This window comes from Callionymus lyra, chromosome 5 (assembly GCF_982586985.1).
Source record: "Callionymus lyra chromosome 5, fCalLyr1.hap1.1, whole genome shotgun sequence".
Taxonomy (NCBI): domain Eukaryota; kingdom Metazoa; phylum Chordata; class Actinopteri; order Syngnathiformes; family Callionymidae; genus Callionymus; species Callionymus lyra.
The window spans coordinates 21,555,224-21,576,369 of NC_141822.1; the positions used below are offsets into that span (position 1 = coordinate 21,555,224).

The 21,146-nt window shown below is 39.0% G+C and overlaps 1 protein-coding gene across 7 annotated transcripts in view; it reads left to right on the plus strand.

Annotated features, from left to right (window-relative positions):
• The window catches only part of tns1a (tensin 1a), a 58,576-nt gene that overhangs the window by 25,758 nt on the left and 11,672 nt on the right, over positions 1-21,146 (plus strand). For 4 of the 7 annotated variants that reach the window (XM_087791406.1, XM_087791405.1, XM_087791407.1 and 1 more), the window contains 15 exons: positions 2,374-2,412; positions 3,491-3,532; positions 6,032-6,081; positions 6,731-6,902; positions 6,984-7,034; positions 7,097-7,219; positions 7,543-7,607; positions 8,196-8,279; positions 10,366-10,478; positions 10,541-10,619; positions 10,700-10,775; positions 11,430-11,559; positions 11,875-11,940; positions 12,477-12,602; positions 18,987-20,648. In XM_087791406.1, coding sequence (XP_087647532.1) covers positions 2,374-2,412; positions 3,491-3,532; positions 6,032-6,081; positions 6,731-6,902; positions 6,984-7,034; positions 7,097-7,219; positions 7,543-7,607; positions 8,196-8,279; positions 10,366-10,478; positions 10,541-10,619; positions 10,700-10,775; positions 11,430-11,559; positions 11,875-11,940; positions 12,477-12,602; positions 18,987-20,648 — 2,878 coding nt within the window. Of the gene's footprint in view, positions 1-1,489; positions 1,517-2,373; positions 2,413-3,490; positions 3,533-4,649; positions 4,866-6,031; positions 6,082-6,730; positions 6,903-6,983; positions 7,035-7,096; positions 7,220-7,542; positions 7,608-8,195; positions 8,280-10,365; positions 10,479-10,540; positions 10,620-10,699; positions 10,776-11,429; positions 11,560-11,874; positions 11,941-12,476; positions 12,603-18,986; positions 20,649-21,146 lie in introns of those variants that run through there. The other 3 variants (XM_087791409.1, XM_087791412.1, XM_087791410.1) reach the window with 3 other exon arrangements.

Below are 21,146 nucleotides of genomic sequence, written 5' to 3' on the forward strand. Positions count from 1 at the left end.
TTGGATAGTCATTTTTTAGCATTTTTTATTTTGTTAGGACAGCAAAATATCCTTGTGATAATCATCCTACACCGTTTGTGCCGTGTTAAAAGAAGACTTGACTTCACGTCCATCAGCCAAACCAAGCGTAAAGTCCATGTTCAAATCACTTCAAACCGCCTGTGTGAGCTCTGGCCCATATTTGGCTGCTGTGAGGACACGAGATGGATGTATTTTGTCAGGCAGACTGCCATGGACGCGGCAGCAGCTCTTGTGTGGGCTGCGGGACTCTCTGCTTGACCAATCACGGGATTATTACCTCGAGCCAAAGAGGACCGGCAATCATGCTCTCAAGGATTTTAGCACATTCTTTTATTGCCAATCCACTCAATAAAGCAAAGTTTGTGACTAAAAGTGATGAAAGCAAGATTTTCTTTTTAACAACCTATGAAATGGAATGGAATTCATCTGATAGAATAATAGGTTTTTGGTGCAACTGAAAACCCATTTGAACGCGACACAACACCAGATCCTTAAAAAACTGACGGAGAAATCTCAGCAGCTGTAATAGCAGTCGTCAGGGTAGATCACATCAATAATAGATGTCGGCCGCGATCAGTGCAAAGAGACGGAGAAAGTTCAAGTGCTTTCTCACGTACACCAGAGACCGACAGTCACTTCCAGGGCCAGGAACCGGCTCTGGCAAAAGGTATTTTGTCTCACACCGCCACACATCCGCCGCGCCCTCGCACACACATGTCAAACATGTACCTTTACCACCAGTCTTAGATCTTAGTCGATCATCAGGTAAATAAAACATCCACGTCAGATGTTTTCTTGTCTGCAGAAGATCAAGTGTTTTTTTTACCCTTATATGGTTGAAGTAAAGGAGGCTGTCTCTCTGGTTATCTCACTAAATCTCCCAGAATGTTTAGATGCTGCCTTCTTGAAACAAATAACTTCAGGATGAAGTACAGATGGAACATGTCCAGCTGTCCAGTTTCACTCTCTGCTAAATCACACAAACTACACTGTACAACCTTTAAAGTAATGTGAAAATGATGGGGTTACTAATGTTTAAAATCAGTCACAAATGCTTGAAAGGTTTTAGAAATATGTACTTGTATCTGTACTGTGATCGGCAACTCGATTTAAAATGTCTTCTTTTCAAGCAAACACGGCCAAGATTTCTCCATCATCTATAAGTTGTGATTCAGACGTTGTCTGTGTTTGCAGATGTATGCACATTTATTTGAAATTAAACATTTATAAATCGAGTTACACATTTGTAAAGCACCGTACAGATTCACGTACATATTTGTTAAACCTTCCACGCATTCAGGAGTGTTTTGAAGCAATAATGACCCCATAGAAAGTCTAAGAAATCCTCTTTACTAACGTCAACTTGTATTTCTATTTTCAAATGGACAAGCTTGCGTCTGCAATCTGATCTTTGGTTTGAGGATCTCTTCCCGCCTGTCATCTTTTTATATTTGCCTCTTTCATTCAGCACGCATGGGAATCCATGTCCTCATTGGTAAATTTGACTCTCTCTGTCCGAAACTATACCGAGGTGGGATCAGTTCCTTCACAGTGGTTTGTCAGGTATCGTTAGGTCCTTCAGTGCTGCCACACTTCCTACATAACTATCCATCATCAAATGTCTCTCATTCTAGCTGGGATTCATGTTATTGATAAGATAAAGACCTGATCACATCACTTAATCCATCTCAACTACTGAATATATATCTATGAGAACGATCACAACTGTGAACAGTCTGATGTCACCTGCACCTGCCGCTACTCTGTTGTCGCATAGTCACTTTATGTTGTTTCATTTGCTGTAGTCACTTTTACGTTGTTGATTTCCATTGTACCAGTTCTAGCTGGGACCAGCCCTGGACTAGCCTGCGTGAATTCACCTTCCCATTACCATCTTCGAGGACTGGGGTGCGACGGCGGTGTCGGCCACAGATATCGTTCTCACAAAAATCCCGTGGCGTCATTTGAAACGCCGTGGTCGTCGCCGCCTCCATTCTCCCGCTGTCCCCCGAAGCTTGTAATGGAAACGTGAGCGATCACTGGTGTTGACTTGGTGCACAGAGATGGAACGAAACCGAGTCAAATTCCCTGAAAAAAAAAGGACGATAACAATGATTCTGATTTTGACATGATTGATCCTCTGTGTGACATTCTGACTTCATACGGACTTTATGAAGTCAAGAAATAACCAAAACCAACAGAAAGTGTTCTTATCGAAGCGTCCCCGACACGCCTGTTTAATATGATTATAGATTTATTTTTTTGCTTCAGTCATAACTGACTCTTCTCTATTCAACCTGATGGTTGAAGTCACTGTTGGTTCCTGATGGTCCTCTTCCTGTCCTCCCACAGGTGACCACATCCTGTCAGACGACCACGAACTATGAGCTGGTGAGTCAAACACATTATTGTGAAGTCATTTCCAGATCTCGCGTCAAACTCTTTGACCGACGGATGGTTGGTTTAAAATCAAAGTAGATTAATGTTCATGTTGAACTGGTGATGTGTAAAGATTCCAGTGTTTAAGATAAGATAAGGAACAGAGATTATTAATTATACAAAGAATCCCTGTAAGAATAAAACTGATGTTGATGGGAATTCGATACTTTTGTCTTCCTACCATCTTGTGTTTTTAAAAGCAGAGTTGGGAAATACATTCAGATACAGATTTAATAGTATCAGAGAGGCCACTACAGCCCTGAGATTGTTATAGTAAACAATTGATTAAAAAGTATTCTGCGTAAATTGAAAACCAGGATAAATACAGGGGCGAGTTAAGAAGTCAAATTTCCAAAAATAATTCATGAATATTATGTGAAGTTGCAACAATACAGATAGATAAATATCAACTTTTTTTAAATAATATTTCAGTAAATGTACTTAAATAATTAAAATAAAGTAGGAAAAGTAAAAATCTTTCTGTTTTTGGGGAAAAAATATTTAAGTTTGAATTATTAACAGCATGACTTATTTTCAACACACCAGACATTTGTCATACGTTTAAAAAAAAAAGACATACTCACCTCAAAAGTGCTGGATAGATGCAGGTCTGCAGGACATTTTTATAGTTTAAAAATCACATGAGATTTAAAATCTACAAAAGCAGTAATAAAACGCTACATTAAGATCTTTAATGTAACATGATAAACAAATAATCTTGAATATAGAATATAATATAAACACATTTTGAAAAATAATAATAAGAGAAATGTATTGTATCATTTGTACACAATCTTGTTCACAATATAACATCATGTAGAAAGTATAACATAAAGTATTAAAAAATCAACACTGAGTCATACAAGTTAGAAAGCTGTTTTGTGTACGAGTTTGACATGTTGTCAAAAACTTTTATTTTTTACCTTATATGGTCCTAGTGGTGGCCTCAAGGTTGTTTATTAACAAGAAGCCAAAAAACTCACAGACAAATTAAACAATGACTAAAACCTGACCTTTTTTCTCCACACAGCCTCCGACTCCTCAGCTTCCACTGAAGCATGTAGACACACCTGTGAGTCACGTCTCTCTCCCTCCTTCTTACACTGATTTATGTGTCTGTATGTGTCGTGTTTGCCAGATAAAAATCTATGAGTCTGTATTAAAAAAAAAACCAAAGCAATGATAACAGTTAGAAATACTTAATATGGACTATACTATGGAAAATATGAGTGGTCTCAGCAACGAGGAAAGACGTCACACCTAATGGGAAATGATTTTGAATCTGCTTTCAGGCTTCAGAGAGGTTAGCTTGGTGAAGATCGGACAGAATGATCTGCACCTGGGTTGATAATAACTCTCATATATGTCCAATAGTGATTTACAGATCTACTCACCGCATAGCTTATTTATATCCATAACAAGTAACTGCATTGGTTCTCTGGTCCTTTTGGATATTGGCCAGTGATTTTGATAACACCGATCTGAGGCTGTAGATCTGAAGGTGTATATTTGTGCCCGAATCAATTCCTAATGGTATAGTTCGGAGGTCATGGCTCAGCAACCTTAAGTTAACTAGATGGTCAATAGGTTATCCTACTACCAGTTTTATGCTTACTTTTCAAAGTCAAATGCTTCACTTTTAACCTGAAACATAGAACTGAGTTCATAAATGATTTTGTATGTATTATTGTTGGATGAAGCTTCATGAAAACAGTGTTCTTATTTTTTAATGACCACTAGATGTCACTGTTCGCTCTATAAAACGTTGTTTTGAACAGCTATTCTATTGAATCTTTTTCAAACAGAAAGCGCCACCTACTGACCTGTAAAAAAAAAAATAAGACACTGTTTCATGAAGTGTCTCAGTTCTGTCCCTGAGTGGTTGCTTTCCTTATAAGCAGATTTAAAAAATATATTTTTAGTATTTGTGGCCTTAAAACGACAAACTGTGTAAGGCTCGCTTATGGAAATGCTGACCAGTAATAATGGTGGAGATGCCATCACCAACAACTAATGTAAAAGAAGGGATGAAACGACATCAGCTGCAATTATCATTCCCTGTCTCTGACTTTGGTGACTTTAGGAAGGAAGCGAAGGAATGTGAGGAAGTATTTAAGAAGAGATAATCAGATGGTGGGAGGAGAAGTTCCGGTCAATGCAAGCAGAACACGAGGGAGTAGACAGCAGAGGGTGACGTTCAGGAACACCAGGGAAGTCGTGCAACAGCTTGAGTCGTTTCATTTACATTTCAAGCCAAAGTGGATTCAGCTCGAGTAGAAAGATCACATCCACGCGTTTATTGATAAACTCGAAATCAAGTCATGTCGCTCGGATGCTCCATACGAAGGCACTTGGCTGGACTTCGCTCGTCCTGGATTTGCAGTACAGAGCACTTATACAGCAAGGTAGGAAATGACAGAGATGATGTACTTATAAGAAATGTCTCCAAATAAACAGCAATACAACTAATTCAATAATAACTTTTATTTTTATATTATCACTGCTTTGCTTCTTTTTTTTAATCAGTCCTTGGTTTTTAAATGTTTTAAAACTGATATTAACTACAATTAATTTTTCACAAGCATAGTGATGAGGGATTAAAACTAGTATGATCAATAATAACAAATGATTAATTAAAAACAAGATGTTGTAGAACACAAAGTGAGAGACAATAAGACAACCATGAAAGGATGTGGTTCTTCTCCTGTCTGTTGCTGGGAACACATTTATTTGTGACGTGTTGTTTGAAGACTGTATTGTTACATTTCATTACATCAATATGGTAATAACTGCTGAGCACTGCAACAGGCGCAGATTTACAAAAAAAAGGAATACAAAAAAAGGATATACTCAGCATTAAATGTGCCCATTCACTGCTGTCTACTTTTGAAAAGCAGAGCTCAGCATCTACTGGTTGTTCTGGAAAGATACTCTTAAGAGCTTACCTTGTTTGTCTTCAGAGGCGATCCAGAGGCAGAGTGCCCCGGTTGTGACCTTATTTACGTTTTATAACAATATTGCCAATCGTTTTTAAGGACGAATGAAGGCTCTTAAGAAGGTTTTGACTAAGAAGGATTGCTTGGATACGGATGTTTCCCAGACGTGTTCTAAGAAACATCTGATGACACCTTTATTTGTTCAGGCTTTTCCTTGATTCTCTGAGACTTCTGTGTTTGTCTCAGTGGTGTCTTGACCTTTTAAGTTTATATTTTATTTAGTTTTGTTTTTATTGTTTAAGCGCTTTGTGACCCTGGTCTAGAAAAGCGCTCTACAAATATAAATTACTTACTTACTTACTTAGAACCTTGAGATCAAGCAGAAGAAGCTTTGTAAGAAGCTCTTAGTGGGAGCTGTCCACCGCAATGGTTCTGAAACTGAAATAATCAATGCCAGGCATATCGATCCCATATTGATTAATTATTCCTCCATTTCCAATCCTTGTGTGTGTGTGTGTGTGTGTGTGTGTGTGTGTGTGTGTGTGTGTGTGTGTGTGTGTGTGTGTGTGGGGGGGTGTGTGTGTGTGTGTGTGTGTGTGTGTGTGTGTGTGTGTGTGTGTGGGTGTTGTCTCCAGGGATCTGCACGGTCCTGCAAGAGTGTGGAGATTCTACGAAAGCAGTCACGGTAAGCAGCCTCTGTCATGTGATGAGTTGGAGCTTCTAAGTTCTCGAGAGTTTACTATGAAAATGGAAACAGTAATCAATATCAAGGACAGAAGAAATTATTTTATTCTTCATCTATTCGACCCTTTAAGTTTATCTTTATTTTCCAATTTTAACCGTCACTGAGTTTTTAATACTTTGTTGTGTTTATTAACATGTAGTGATTGGAAATTTCGTCGTTGTGTTTTGAGGTTCTCTCACTGTCATCTTACCCTTCTTAACGTCGATAAAATAGTGACTTTTATATCTCATTTTATGAAAAAGTAAAATGTAACTTTCAAAGAAAAAACATTCATCTTAAAATGTTAAATGTTGACTCTAATACAGTGGATAGTTTAGGATTATCTTTCCTCTTATTCTAACCCTTTTGGCCCGAAACCGAATGTGTTTGTGGTATCCCTTGTGTTGTCTCTGGGTCGAGGTGAACGACCTCCCTGGCTTCCATAAACACATATAAGGTCGTTCACTTTGACCCAGACACAACAGAAGGTATACCACAAACACATTTGTTTTCGGGCCTTCGGGTCACCTTGACCCAGAGTCAACACAAGGGATAATATAATTAGTGATTTAAACCTTCTTGAAACTAACAGCAGTTCTCTCTGGAGCAGGAGTCAGAGTGTAGTGCTGGTCATGGAGGAGAGTTACGAAGTGGACCTGGTCTACATCACAGAGCGGATGATCTCCGTCTCGTTCCCTGCTGCTGCTGACGAGCGAACCTACAGCACACACCTCAAGGAGGTGGCTGCCATGCTGCGGTCTAAACATGGAGGCAACTATCTGGTACGAGCTTCTTGAGATACAGCAAAAAATAAAATGAATAAATCAATCATTTAAATGAACTCTTGATCTGTGTGATTCCAGGTGCTGAACCTCAGCGAGCAGAGAGCTGACATTGTGAAGTTGAACCACAAGGTAAACTCTTATAATAATTATTTGTATGTTATTTGATCTTGATCACATCTGTGGACCTGCAGGTGCTGGAGTTTGGCTGGTCAGATCATCACGCTCCTCCCCTGGACAAGATCTGCAGCATGTGTAAGGCCATCGACGCCTGGCTCAACGGAGACAAACACAATGTTGTCGTGCTGCACAACAAGGTAGAGAAACACAACGATTCCTACAGATGTCAGTGGAAGATCTTACGATTATATTCATCTGTAAAGCAAATTAATCATATGTTGTTGCCTAGAGTGTTGCCAAGTTTAATGGTTTTATGTTTGGTATATTTAGAGAAAAAAATAACCATAGTATTATCATTTTTTATCTGTTCTATTTTTCTCCGCTCGAGTTCTCTGCTTCTACTTTAAAAACTACTTCTATCTCAAAGTTGATCTTCTAAATGTAAATGTTTCATTATTAAGTTGATATTTTTGGACACCTGGTGATCATTTGTGGAACTGCATCTGTGTCTCTTCTGCAGGGCAACCGAGGGCGTACAGGAGTGGTGGTAGCTGCTTACATGCACTACAGCAACATCTCTGGAAGGTATTTGTTAAATTCAGGTTAACTGTAGAAATTCACAAAGCACGAAGAAAGGATAAGATAAATGCCTCAATGAAGTTACAGGATAACACATCTATTTAGAAACAATGGCTTGATTATATCACCTCTCCTTGTGCTGCATACAACATTTAATTCTAGTGATGGTATTAGTAAAACAGACATTCATGTAGAAAAAAAGTATTTGAAATCAGACGGTGATCTCAAACCTCTTCACCTGATGGGTTGACGAGACGTCAGTTATTATCCCTCTTGATGTGTTGAATTAGATTTTTTGTTTTGTTTGTTAAGTTTTTTGAGCAGAAATAATAAAATATTATGACAACACAAATGGACAACACTATATCATGGAACCTTATCAACCCTTACTGCATCGTGACAGATCCTCCAGATGATTAATGGATGGTAATCTGGAACATCGCAAAAATGTCAAATAAAACTTGTGATTACAATGAATGTGACCTCTGAATGTGACCTCTGTGTGTGTGTGTGTGTGTGTGTGTTTGTGTGTGTGTGTGTGTGTGTGTGTGTGTGTGTGTGTGTGTGTGTGTGTGTGTGTGTGTGTCAATACAGTGCAGGACAGGCACTGGACCGGTTCGCCATGAGACGGTTTTATGAAGATAAAGCACTTCCTGTGAGCCAGCCATCCCAGCAAAGGTATTTTATTCAAAGAGCCAAATGTCCATTTTAACTCATGTGTACTTTCCTAGATTGAACATGTACATGTAATATGTAAATTATGGTTTGTTTTATTTTAACTGGGAAAAAAACAAGATAATACCTTTTTTAACAGGACTTAAATAAGAAAAGTTATTCAATAAATACAATGAATGAAGATGTGAAATTCATATTTATTTTCATTTTATCCATGTTCAGTGCTTTTATTAACGCTCTGCATCACAAAATAATGATATTTATCCCGTCATATTTGATCAAATCAAGTCACTATTTACACGTTTAATGTGATAAGTTATCACATCATGTTATGATAATATTACATTTTCTGTATATATATATATATATATATATATATATATATACATATATATATAAACTTATCTTCGCTAAAAAGGGAAGCAGCTGGATCTTTTTTCTCTTTCTTTTTAATAAATATTATTGAGACTATACCAATAGAAGAATCCGAAAAAGTTTTACATTTTCAACTTAGTTAAAAGACTGTTTCATGTCACCTCAAAAGACAGACTCAAAATATTTACAACACGACTAACAACAAGACTTTCAAAAACAGTTTTCCTCTCAGAGCGTTCCACTGTTGTTGCTAAGTTTATCTGTAATGAGGATAATTGTGAGAAAGTATTTCGACGCAGAAGTGAGCTCATGTTCCGTGCCTGTGTCGGAGAGTCCAGCGTCCCCCGGAGAATCGTTGGCATTTTATCCCTCCGTGGATCTCCGCATATTTCTCCGCCATTACTGTCACACGGTCGCTCCGGACTCTTTGAACCGACCGTCTGAGACCTGAGAACTCTCTCTGTTTGCTCATCACCTTGCCATGTGCTGGCCTTCATCCTGGAAACACACGTTTGGAACGATCAGCGGCTAAATGAGGCTCTTTGTGACAACACTTCTAAAAGTGTTACTCATCACACAATCTGTTCTGCAGTTTCCTTCTTGTGTTATTATCACGGAACCCTGTCTTCCAACTCCTACGATCTGGAACCATCCTGCCCAGACAGGTTTCAAAGTCTGAAATAAAGCTGTTATTCTAACCTTTCCCTCTTTCCAATGACCACAGTTATCATAGACAGAGATACTTCAGGATATTGGATGAGAACTGAAGCCTCAATATGAATATTAAGTCTACTTAATATATCACTTTAGAGCAATGGAGCAATTTCAGTCTACAATGCAACACTGAAAACACTTCATAACCACGCCCACTCTGCTGTGATTGGTCAAGGTTTGTCATGAGGGTCATCAATCCCGGAAGTCTCCACCTCCAAGGGACTCGTTGTATAAACAAAGCGGGGTGTGATGACAGTGGGCTGGAGGAGGAGTGAAGCCATTATTACGTCATAATGGACAGTGCTCTCGTAACCCCTCGTTCGCTGAGATTTCAGTCAGAGACTTCAACATTTGAAACATGTGAGCGAGTCAGGAGAGTTGGGTTTTCACATATTATATTATTAAAAATATTAGCAAATATCATCATCGTCTATTATATAGTTTACATTTTTGGTCAATGGCTTCTTTTGAAACATATTAATTGTACATTTTCAAGGAACATTACCTTGTTACTAACCTTTATTAAAGTTTATTATTTATACGATTTATTCATATTTTTTAAATATTTGACCAAATCTTTCTTCAATAAATTCAAGTATTTTGACTTAATGACACAAAGAAAATTGTAAATATTCAGGGGACGTGACAAACATCTATATTACAATACATGTTTTTTTTTATATATACAGTGTATATATTGTATTAATTTTAGAATATACTCTATTTATGTTATATATTTTCTATATTTTTCAGCATATTTGACCATTTTGCCTCCAAGTAAAAAAGGAGACGTGATTAATATCAGGGACAATAACCTGTATTACAATACATTAATACATACAAATATTTATTCTGTAATATTCCACTTTTTTGACTCCAATTAATGTTTAAATATTCAGGAGATGTGAGACACTTACTTATATAACAGTCTGTGAAATATAACTATCAATAAAAATTAATTCTGTGGAAAATACACAAACTTCGTCCTCTCTCTCTCCAGGTACGTGAAATACTTCAACGGTCTCCTGTCGGGTCACATCAAGATCAACAACAAGCCGCTCTTCCTGCATCACGTCATAATGCACGGGATTCCCAACTTCGAGTCGAAAGGAGGTGAGTGTCTCTCCGTAGATCCTCCAGGTGTTGCTTCTTCTCAGAGTCTTCTTGCTTCGCAGAGAACACTCTCCTCTCAGGCTGTCGTCCCTTCCTGAAGATCTACCAGGCCATGCAGCCTGTCTACACCTCGGGAATATAGTAGGAGAAGTTTTGCTTTTGGATCCTAATCGTTTGTGCAAGAATGTTGATTTTTTTTTAATCTTGATGATCCTCCACAGCAACGTGCAGGGAGACAGCAACACCAGTATCTGCATCACCATCGAGCCAGGCCTGCTGCTGAAGGGAGACATCTTGGTGAGATTTCACTATTTAATTCATTCTTTAACCATTACTAACATTGTCATTACTGTTTGGTTCATCCCTAAAATGGTTAGATATAAGTAAGAAAAAGGGTTGATTTAGCAAGATGTTTTACGTTTGAAAACGGTTATTTTGCTTCAACATTTTACACCAGTATTTTGACATTATTGTTATTAAACCACCTGAGAATGGAACCTCCATCTTTCAAACAACTATAGATAAATTATATTTATGAAAAATGAGCTTATTTAATAATTTTTCATTTCCATATCTCAGTATAAGTGACTGGAAAAGCGCTTTATAAATACAAATTACTTACTTACTTACTTTAAATGCTCAGCTGCTACATCTATACAGCTTTTCCATATTTATTGCTGTTTTTGCATCGTTGATGTGGCCCTAATAAATCTCTATATAAATCTATAAACATGTGTTTAAGATAAGATAAGGAGATATGACATGAAATAAACATAAAAATACGGTTTTAAAAAGGACAAACACAGAGATAACTAAGATATATTGAACCTCCAAGAATACAAAAATATCGCGATAAACATACTAAAAGGAAAATATCACGTAAACCTACTTCAAAAATACAAATTTGACGTGACCTTGTCAACAAAATGTACCTTTTGTTTTCAACTGCAGCTCAAGTGTTACCACAAGAGGTTCAGAAACCCCACCAGAGACGTGGTCTTCAGAGTCCAGTTCCACACATGTGCCATCCACGACCTGGGGGTGGTTTTCGCCAAGAACGAGTTGGATGAGACTTTCAAAGGTGAGACGAGTTTTTCTTTTGTCATTTCTTGTTATTGTATTTTGTTGTTGTTGTTGTTGTTCAACTTGACTCCAGCCCAGCACAAGCTCTGTGGTACAAATGGCGACATCTGGTGGCGAAGATACCACATAACAATAGTTAAAAAAGACATTAACACGTCAACACAACAGCTTCATGTTTCCTCCACGATGCTCTGAAACCGGGTTTTAATTGTTTCAATCGCTTTAAATATTTGATATATTGTACTGTGGTGAATAAAAAACAATATTTATATGTGAAATCAATATATTTGTGCCTTTTTTTTCCCTTCTACAGATGATAGGTTTCCTGAGTATGGCAAAGTGGAGTTCGTCTTCTCATACGCACCAGAAAAAATTAGAGGTATTACCTTTTTAAATGTTGATATATTTAAAAATTTTGAGGCAACAATAATTCTAGGAATTTGGGGGGAGAAGAATCCGAACAGAGATCACTCCTGAAATTAAATGTTTTATTGAATTTGATATAAAAAAAAAAGGCATTTATTTTTACTGCTTAAATTCTGTCAGCCATTTTTTGGGGTCAAATATAGTAGTTATTCTTCCTACATTGTGTTCTTGCTGTAGCATGAAGTTTGCTCCTCTCTTTTCAAGTCCTTTATTTCAAATAATGATGTTTTTGTTGATTTGTCTTCTTAAAATGATGTTCTTGTAATTCCAGGAAATGTATAATGTTGCTATTTTAAACGCTATGTATCCAGAACAAACATTATTAGAAAGTGTAAACAAATCTAAAACACAATAAAACATGAGATTTAGGAATATTTGAAACTCCTAAATATGTGTTTGTTGATTTAGAAAAATACTTTATTATCTCAAAGACAAATTTCAGTTCACAGCACTGTGGACCAGAACCTAATGTCTCCTGGTCTAACTCAGGTCTCAGTCACCTGGAGAATGGACCCAGTGTTTCTGTGGACTACAACACTCAAGACCCTCTCATACGCTGGGACTCATACGAGAACTGCAGTCAGCACAGTGACGACACCACAGACACCAGCCACGGTGAGACACACTAACACACACACATGCACACACACTTTAACATGTTGTATATCAGACGCACACAATGTGTTACATTGAACCTACAGGAGCGCCACCAGTATCTGAAGAAACACCTGAAGAATGCTTCACATATATAAGATATTATGTTGCAGTAAAATCAGCTGTTTTACATAAAATACGCATTTATATAAAGTATTGAAAAAGAAAAAAAAAGTGGTTTTAATGTATTTATTGTTAAATATTATTGTTTAATGTATCTTTAATTAATCGAAATTTAAATTGAATATATATATTTTTGAATGTTTTCAATTCAATAATTATAGTAATTTATTCAGTGTAATATTTTTCAAATGCATTACAAGGGTAAATTAAAAAAAAGGTAACAAATGGCAAAATTTGAAAGATTCTGACTGGATTGTTAAGATTCCTGAGGCATCATAGAAAGCAATCACTGGTCCCCACAGCATTCCACAGTCCTTAAATAGCTCGTGGGGAAATAAAGGGGGAGTCAGACGCCTGGCTCCTGGGGCCGCCTCCTTTCTCAAGGGACGTAACTTGAAACATTACAGTTTGGATTATTATAATCCTGATTGAAAAGCAACAGTTTGTTTTGGGTATCAAACGTATATTAGGATATATTTTATCTCTCAAATGAATGTCTCTTATGTTCGTGTAAGAGAGTTTTTCAGGATATTTCGGTCCTGATTAGATCCAGATTTTAATTTTGATGGTAACAGAAAATGCAATCTATATATATTTTACTGACAGATACTATTTTAATAAGTGAAACTTATAAAAATCTCAAGTTAAACATCTTCCATATTAAACATAATCCCATATAATCATTACACAAATGATTCTTCTCGACTCTCACACAGCTAGTATGGTGACAGTAGAAGACAGATATTATCGTCAAAAAAATGTGTTTGTGGTATCCCTTGTGGTGTCTTTGGGTCAAGATGAATGACCTCCCTGGCATCTATAAATACATATGTAGTGGTGGAGGTTAATCACATTGACCCAGAGACAACACAAGGGATACCTCAAACGCATTTGTTTTCGGGCCTTTGGGTCACCTTGACCCAGAGACAACACAAGGGATACCACAAACACAATTGTTTCCGGGCCTTCGGGTCACCTTGACCCAGAGACAACACAAGGTATAACACAAACACAATTGTTTCCGGGCCTTCGGGTCACCTTGACCCAGAGACAACACAAGGTATTCCACAAACACAATTGTTTCCGGGCCTTTAGGTCACCTTGACCCAGAGACAACACAAGGTATACCACAAACCCAATTGTTTCCGGGCCTTTAGGTCACCTTGACCCAGAGACAACACAAGGTATACCACAAACACAATTGTTTCCGGGCCTTTAGGTCACCTTGACCCAGAGACAACACAAGGTATACCACAAACACAATTGTTTCCGGGCCTTTAGGTCACCTTGACCCAGAGACAACACAAGGTATACCACAAACACAATTGTTTCCGGGCCTTTAGGTCACCTTGACCCAGAGACAACACAAGGTATACCACAAACACAATTGTTTCCGGGCCTTCGGGTCACCTTGACCCTAGGAAACACGAGGGATACCTCAAACACATTTGTCTCCAGGCCTTCGGGTCACCTTGACCCAGAGACAACACGAGGGAACCCACAAACACATTTGTTTTCAGGCCTTCGGGTCTCCTTGACCCCGAGACAAAACAAGGGATACATTAAATTTTTGTAGAACTGCAACTAAACATGAACCAGAACAAACAAGAATTTTCATCTTTAAACAAACATTTTTTTAATTTAAATCAAACTATATTCAATATAATCAAACAATTTTCAACTGAAATCAAACAATTTCCCACTAAATCAAATAAACCACCAATGAGGTGAGAATGTAAATCATGTGTGAAGAAGCCACCGCAGCAGGCCGGACGCTGGCGCTGCCGCCTGAATAATGCTGTTAAGCCCCTGAAAGAATCCTCTATTTTTACACCGAGCTCTGACAAGTCGCCACGAATCACTCGCCAGCGTCACTCAGACAACATGTGTATTTCCGCTGACGTGAAGACACGTCTGAATGCTGCCCAAGTTTTCTCGCTGCTTCCGTTTGCCATTTTGAACCGAGTTAACGACCTTGAAGTGCCACTCAAAGCGTTGATTGACAGATTGTTGGAATCAGTCATTGTTGGACTTTTTTTTAACCCAGAATCATGAGTGGAATTCTACACGTATGCACGAGTGTCTTTTTTTAAATGACACAACTTTATTGTCTCAGGTGGTGCGTCCATGAATGTGTCATGGCTCCGCTCCACTAATAGCTTCTGCTGTCTGGCAGCTGTCGACCCGAGTCAAGCCATGCACACCAGAGGGACACTAGTTCTTCTTCAGAGTCATTCACTGCGATCATCAATCAGTTATGGTTTGTAAATAAAGACACAACACCATGAAAGTGATTCCATATAGAGACCTAGTGTTCTCACACATCTGGACCCATCAGTCAGATTGAAAATAATAATTCTGGCATTAAAAAACAGATTTTTTTTTAAATAATTTTGCTTAAATATGATCAATAAATACTGTGATTATGTGTTATCTTCTATTTCAATCAAATAATATCTATTTAATTGTATAAATTTAAATCCAAAGATTAAAACTTGTGTTTTAATGTCATATCACACGTAGCATTCACTCATAATGAATGTTTTCACCGTGATTTCGATACAAACAAATGTGAAGTTGCGACGGTTTGAATCCCTAATGTGTGTGTGTGTGTGCGTGTGTGTGCGAGAGTGTGTTAATGCGGCGTAGCAGCAGGCTGCCTTGTTTACCAGCCCCCTCCTCCCATATTTAGCGGGGGTCGAGCCCTGAAACGTGTCTGGAATAGTTGCACAGAGACAGAGCGAGGGAAGCAGGATTTGGGAAGAGGAGAGGAGTCACGTTTTTTTTTTTTATGAGTTAGAAAAAAAAGGAGAGAAATATTGAAAAAAAGAGGATCTACATTTTTTTTTGGGTGAGTAGAACTTAAGATAGAAACATCTTGTTTTATCTCACATAGAACAGTTGGTTATTTAGAAGGTGAATCGTGTGAATTCTCTGTGTCCAGACGCCAAGGTTTGTGTGTTTAATCAGTTTCCATGTCAACGTTGAGCTCCGAGGCTTCTGGTCAAAAATGACTCATGGAACACTTTGTGTGTGGAACATTTAATGGGCAGGCTGCAATTTTGGGCACACCAAACCATTTGGGAATATGGTTGGTTATGCAAGTTTAAAAATGACTTTGCCTGTGAACGTGTTGCTTTTCTATTACACGGGTTTATTAAACTGGTGTTAATAATGTTCTATATTTTCCTGTTTAGCCCACTTTGGTTGACCTTGTGGTATTCCCTGACCTTTGACCACATTTTAGCTGTAATTCTTACTATTACTTGAGATATTTAGAAAGGAATACAAGTCCTAGACATGTAAATCAAACAGGACGCTGTATGTATAACATGGTATCAGATGATAGCGATGAGCAGTGATGGTTAGGAAACGACTGATGCTCCACATTAATAAAAAAAATCCTCTCCATCAGCGCTGATCTACCATATGAAGGGAGTTTACCGTAAACGGTGACCATGGAGGCCAAATGTGAACAGTGACATCATACCAAGAGTATTCATTCTTTCAAATTACAAGCTTCAATATCTTCAAACACTAAATTAAGAATATCAGAGCTTGAAATAAGAATTAGCATTAACTACTAGAAGGTTCACTTTGAGCTTTTTATTTGAATTTTAATTGTGTTAACTTGTCACTTAAAACCTGTATGAAATTAAAAATGTGTATTTTATTTTTTACAATTAAAAGTGTTTGTACATTTTCTGGTTGAATAATACAGTTTATATTTCAGGAAGCATAAAGTTTGCTAAAGGGTTATGGTTGAAAAATGCAAAATGGCCACAATTTTCAACTGAAATCAAACAATTTTCAACTAAAATCGAACGATTTTCAAATGAAATCAAACCATTTTCAACTGAAATCAAACAGTTTTTCAACTATAATCAAACAATTTTCAACTATAATCTAAAAATGTTCAACTATAATCAAACAATTTTCAACTGAAATTAAACAGTTTTTAACTATAATCCAGCAATTTTCAACTGAAATCAAACAATTTTCAACTATAATCTAACAATTTTCAACTATAATCAAATAATTTTCAACTGAAATTAAACAGTTTTTAACTATAATCCAACAATTTTCAACTGAAATCAAACAATTTTCAACTATAATCAAACCGTTTTAAACTGTAATCTATTTTTTTCTGTAATTTATTTGGCATTTGGTCTGCCTCCAATAGTCAAAACTTACAGAAGATCACTGGGTTGTGCCATCACTGTCATGGTTACATTTTATTTTCCATAAATTGTCTATAGAATGTGTCGCATATGTGACAAAGTTCTATAAGAATCAGGGTCACTGTGAAACCTCTCGAAGATCTTTGTGTTTTCTCTTGACACTTCAACGTAGACTCCTCCCCCTTGACTCCTAGTGCCACTTCTTCACATCATCTTCTCTGTTAAAGGCTGATGGTTCTTACATGTTTCCACCATCTCATCTCTTATGCCATAAACCTTTGAATTATTTCCTGAAGACCCCAATTTCTCTTTCCCCTCCTTCTGTCCATCTTCTGTTCATCCTACCTGGTTACGTTTATTTCTGGTGCAGATCTTTATCACGGTCTCTATTATTACTCATGACTCATCGAGCTCGTCTGTGTGACGATGTGTGTGATGTTTATTTTTAAACAACTTCATGATGGGAATGGCCTGGATGGTTCATGATCAGGTCAGGATTCAAGGCACCATCACAAACTATTATTTTATCATCAACACCAAAACAACAGCTTCTACTGACCCATGACGAAACACATCAAAACTTTTTTTTTTGTTAAAACATGATATTTGAACAATATCAAAAATCACTTTTTTAAGTCACATAATATAAATAGCGTGGCACCAGAAAAATCATTAACACATTAGCAACTTTAACTATCTCATTTAGACTGTGAAATAAAATACATTGTTTACTTGCAACTCCTTGTTGATACTCATTCCTCTACTTCAACTCCAACTTCTTCAACAAGTTTTTTGTTGCTGTTCTGAGTTAATGAAACATATAAGTCCTTAGATAGTCACACCACTTTAAAAAAAATCAAAACTACTAGAACTACTACTTTATAACTGGCTCTTTACTTATTACTCCTATTTAAGTCTCTGTGTGACATCCACAATCTCTGTCCTTTATCTTATCTTACACACTGTCATCTCTATAGATAGACTTTCCTTCAATAAAATAGGTTTCCACTTCACAGCAGACAATAGAAGGTATAGAAGTTTCATAAAAAACAATATTTTCCGTGATTTTCTGAGACTCCTGTGTTGTTCATGGTGTTATATTGATCTTTTAAGTATATATTTTATTGAGTATTGTTTTGATTGCCTAAGTGCTTTGGTCTATAAAAGCGCTCTACAAATATAATTTACTTACTTACAAGAACAAAGTGCAAAGAGATAGCAAAGTGCAAATATTAAGATTAAATATAGCAAGTAAGACCAGGTTCACAAAGTGCTTTAACAATACAAAGTTAGCAACATTAACCTTGGTCAAATGTGATTTTGGGCCATATAAAATCACTTGGCGGTTCTGATTTGGCCCCCACACTCCCATTTGTTGATGAATAAAAATAATTATTTTTTTGAATTTAGGAAATATTACAATGAAATATATAAAAAATGTATTTGATTAAACAATAAAATGTTACATTAAAAACATTATTATCATAGTGATGGTATATTTTATTGCTATGTCCTTACGCTGGAGTTCAATCGTCATTCCGGTTCTCGACAAAAAACCTCTGACATCAGCGATGTTTCCAGTCCAGCATCTGCTTTTTGAGCCTTTTTCTATTTTCTCTCACACTGTGGACGTCTGTTTCAAGCGGCTGGCCCGGTTCCAGCAGGTCTACATCAGACCATGTGGGATCTGCAGTGATGCAATGTGACAGGGGCTCTCGCCCTGCAAATTGGCTATTAATAGTGCTTCCGATGGTTGTGTTGCTGGTCGCCGAATGCCGAATGCCAAAAAAAGATGGGTGCAGAGGGGGCGGGTGTGTTTGCATGCTGTGTGTGTGTCTCCGACCGATGCGGACTTGAGCAACTGAAACTAGAGCTTGAAACAGAGTATTTATATTCAGATTTAACCATTTTAGTGTAATTTTTTCTGTGGTTCAAGCAACATATTTGTGCTTGATAAGTGTCTTGTTGCTATGCCCTGACGACACCAGTGAGATTGATCTATTTGATTGACACTAATGCCTTTTATTTGTATCTTTTTCAGATGTAGCTCACACTGAAGGACCGATCGATGGAAGCCTGTACGCCAGAATATGCAAGAAGGAATCCCAGGATGGGGTGGTCACAATCAATGGCCTTCCAGTCCATGAGAACCGCTTAGCCAACGCTCCCAACGCCCTTCAGAACCCAAACCACCTTCCTCCGACCACAGAGCCGACGGTTCCCGTCGCAGGACACGCCTCCCTCCCCGCCGTCGACCACACCCTCTCGGTGAGCAGCGACTCCGGGAACTCCACGGCGTCGGTGAAGACCGACCGCACCGACGAGCACAGCCAGTTCGTGCAGAGTGTTATGAGCCATTGTCACCCGCTCGCAAGCCATCCTTTACTCAGCCCTCAGGAGAAGAAAGAACTGGATCAGCTCCTCAGCGGCCTCGAAGCGCCCGCCCAACGACAGGCGTACCTGTCCACCAGTCCGGGGGGAGGCGTGCGGCATCTGGTCCCGGCGCAGGTCCACGTCAACGGGGGTCACGGTAGAGCCGTCAGCACCCTAGCCACGGAAGAACGAGAGACGGACATTCTTGATGACGAGGTTCCAAACAGCCAGGAGGGCAACAGCGTGGACAGCCTGGGAACCATCTCGTCTCTAGAAGGCCAAGCGACTTCGGCCGACCTTTACTATCAGTCGAAGAAGGCGGTCGGCGACGGGCCTTACCTGGAGAGGGGACTTTGCGAAAAGTTGAGTGAAATGCCGGTGCACGGAGTACAGATCCCGATGGAGATGCAGGAGCGCGGCACGGACTCGCCCTTACTGCAAGGAGGATTCAACAGCTATCAAAACGGGGGAGGGATTTATCATCCACAGAGCTTTGAAAACCCGCCCGTGATCAGCCCTGAGGCGAACCCAAATTTTATGCCAAGAGCTCCGGAGAGGAGCACAAGTAGCCGCGAGGCCGTACAAAGAGGTCTGAACACGTGGCACCAGTACAGCCTCCCGGACGACCCCTTCGGCCCGCCGCCTCAGGCGACCCACAGCCTGCCCCATTTCCCCACCCCGCCTTCCCAGAGGGACATCGAGCAGTCGATAGAGGCGCTCAACATGCTGATGCTGGATCTGGACCCGGTCAACTCGCACATGACCAAGTCACAAAGTGCGCCGTCCGGCGAGTGCGGCCCGGACTCCTCGCAGGCGCCCCTCTACCAGACCCTGGCGAGACCCTCGTACCAAGCCGACTCCGCCATCCACGGCTTCAACGGCTCGGCGACGGTCAACAACAACTTTCATCAGCCGCAGAGATCCCCCGGGAGGGTGTCGGCCATGCCGAACCAGAACCCGGTCATGGAGTCTCCTGAGTACTCTCTGCACAGATCCAACCCTTCCTACCAACATCAGACCATCACCCCGACACTCACACCCGAACCCTACCTGCACACCAGACAAATCCCACCGAATTGCACAGAGTCCTTGTCTAGTCTCAACCAGCAGGTGCCACTAAAACCCGGGAACTCGTACATGGGGGGCAGGATTTCCCAATCTTCAGACCTTCAAGGTTCCTCTCCGTATCCTGGCTATAGTGCCTCCTCTTCACCCATCCCTACATTCACCCCTCAGCCCAACAATGCATCGTCAACTTCCTTACCAAGGGAGCAAGAGGTTGAGGAGGAACCTCTAAACCTAGAAGGGCTGGTGGCTCATCGTATCGCAGGTGAGACTTCGAAACCTAATCACTTCATGAAGTAACGGACGTTAGTTGTTTACTCACCAATGGCTAAACAAAAGATGTGGAGGGGTTCAGTCTCACCCCGTGATTTGCCTACTTTGGCGTTGAAAAGGGAGAGACTTACTGAGTTGTGGTGGGAAGTAATTTTGTGAGAAGGATGGTTTTCAACAAGTCAATGTGACTTTTTTTTTAACGATATTCATATGTTTACAAGAGGCTCTGGTGTACTTGGAACATTTCCCCTGAGATAATTGAATGAGTACTTTTCGTGGTCGATGACATAATGTTTTATTATGTAACATCTAAGCAAATATGAGCCACAGCACCAGAGTTAGTATTTTATGTAGATATGTCTGCTCTTGACTACGAGCACATCATTGTCTTAATAAATGATGGGTTTGTCATTAGAGTTCTTAGCGCTAAATCTCATCATATTCCTACTTTTCCCTTTTTTAAATTCGCTTGGGTAACCATGGGTCTGTC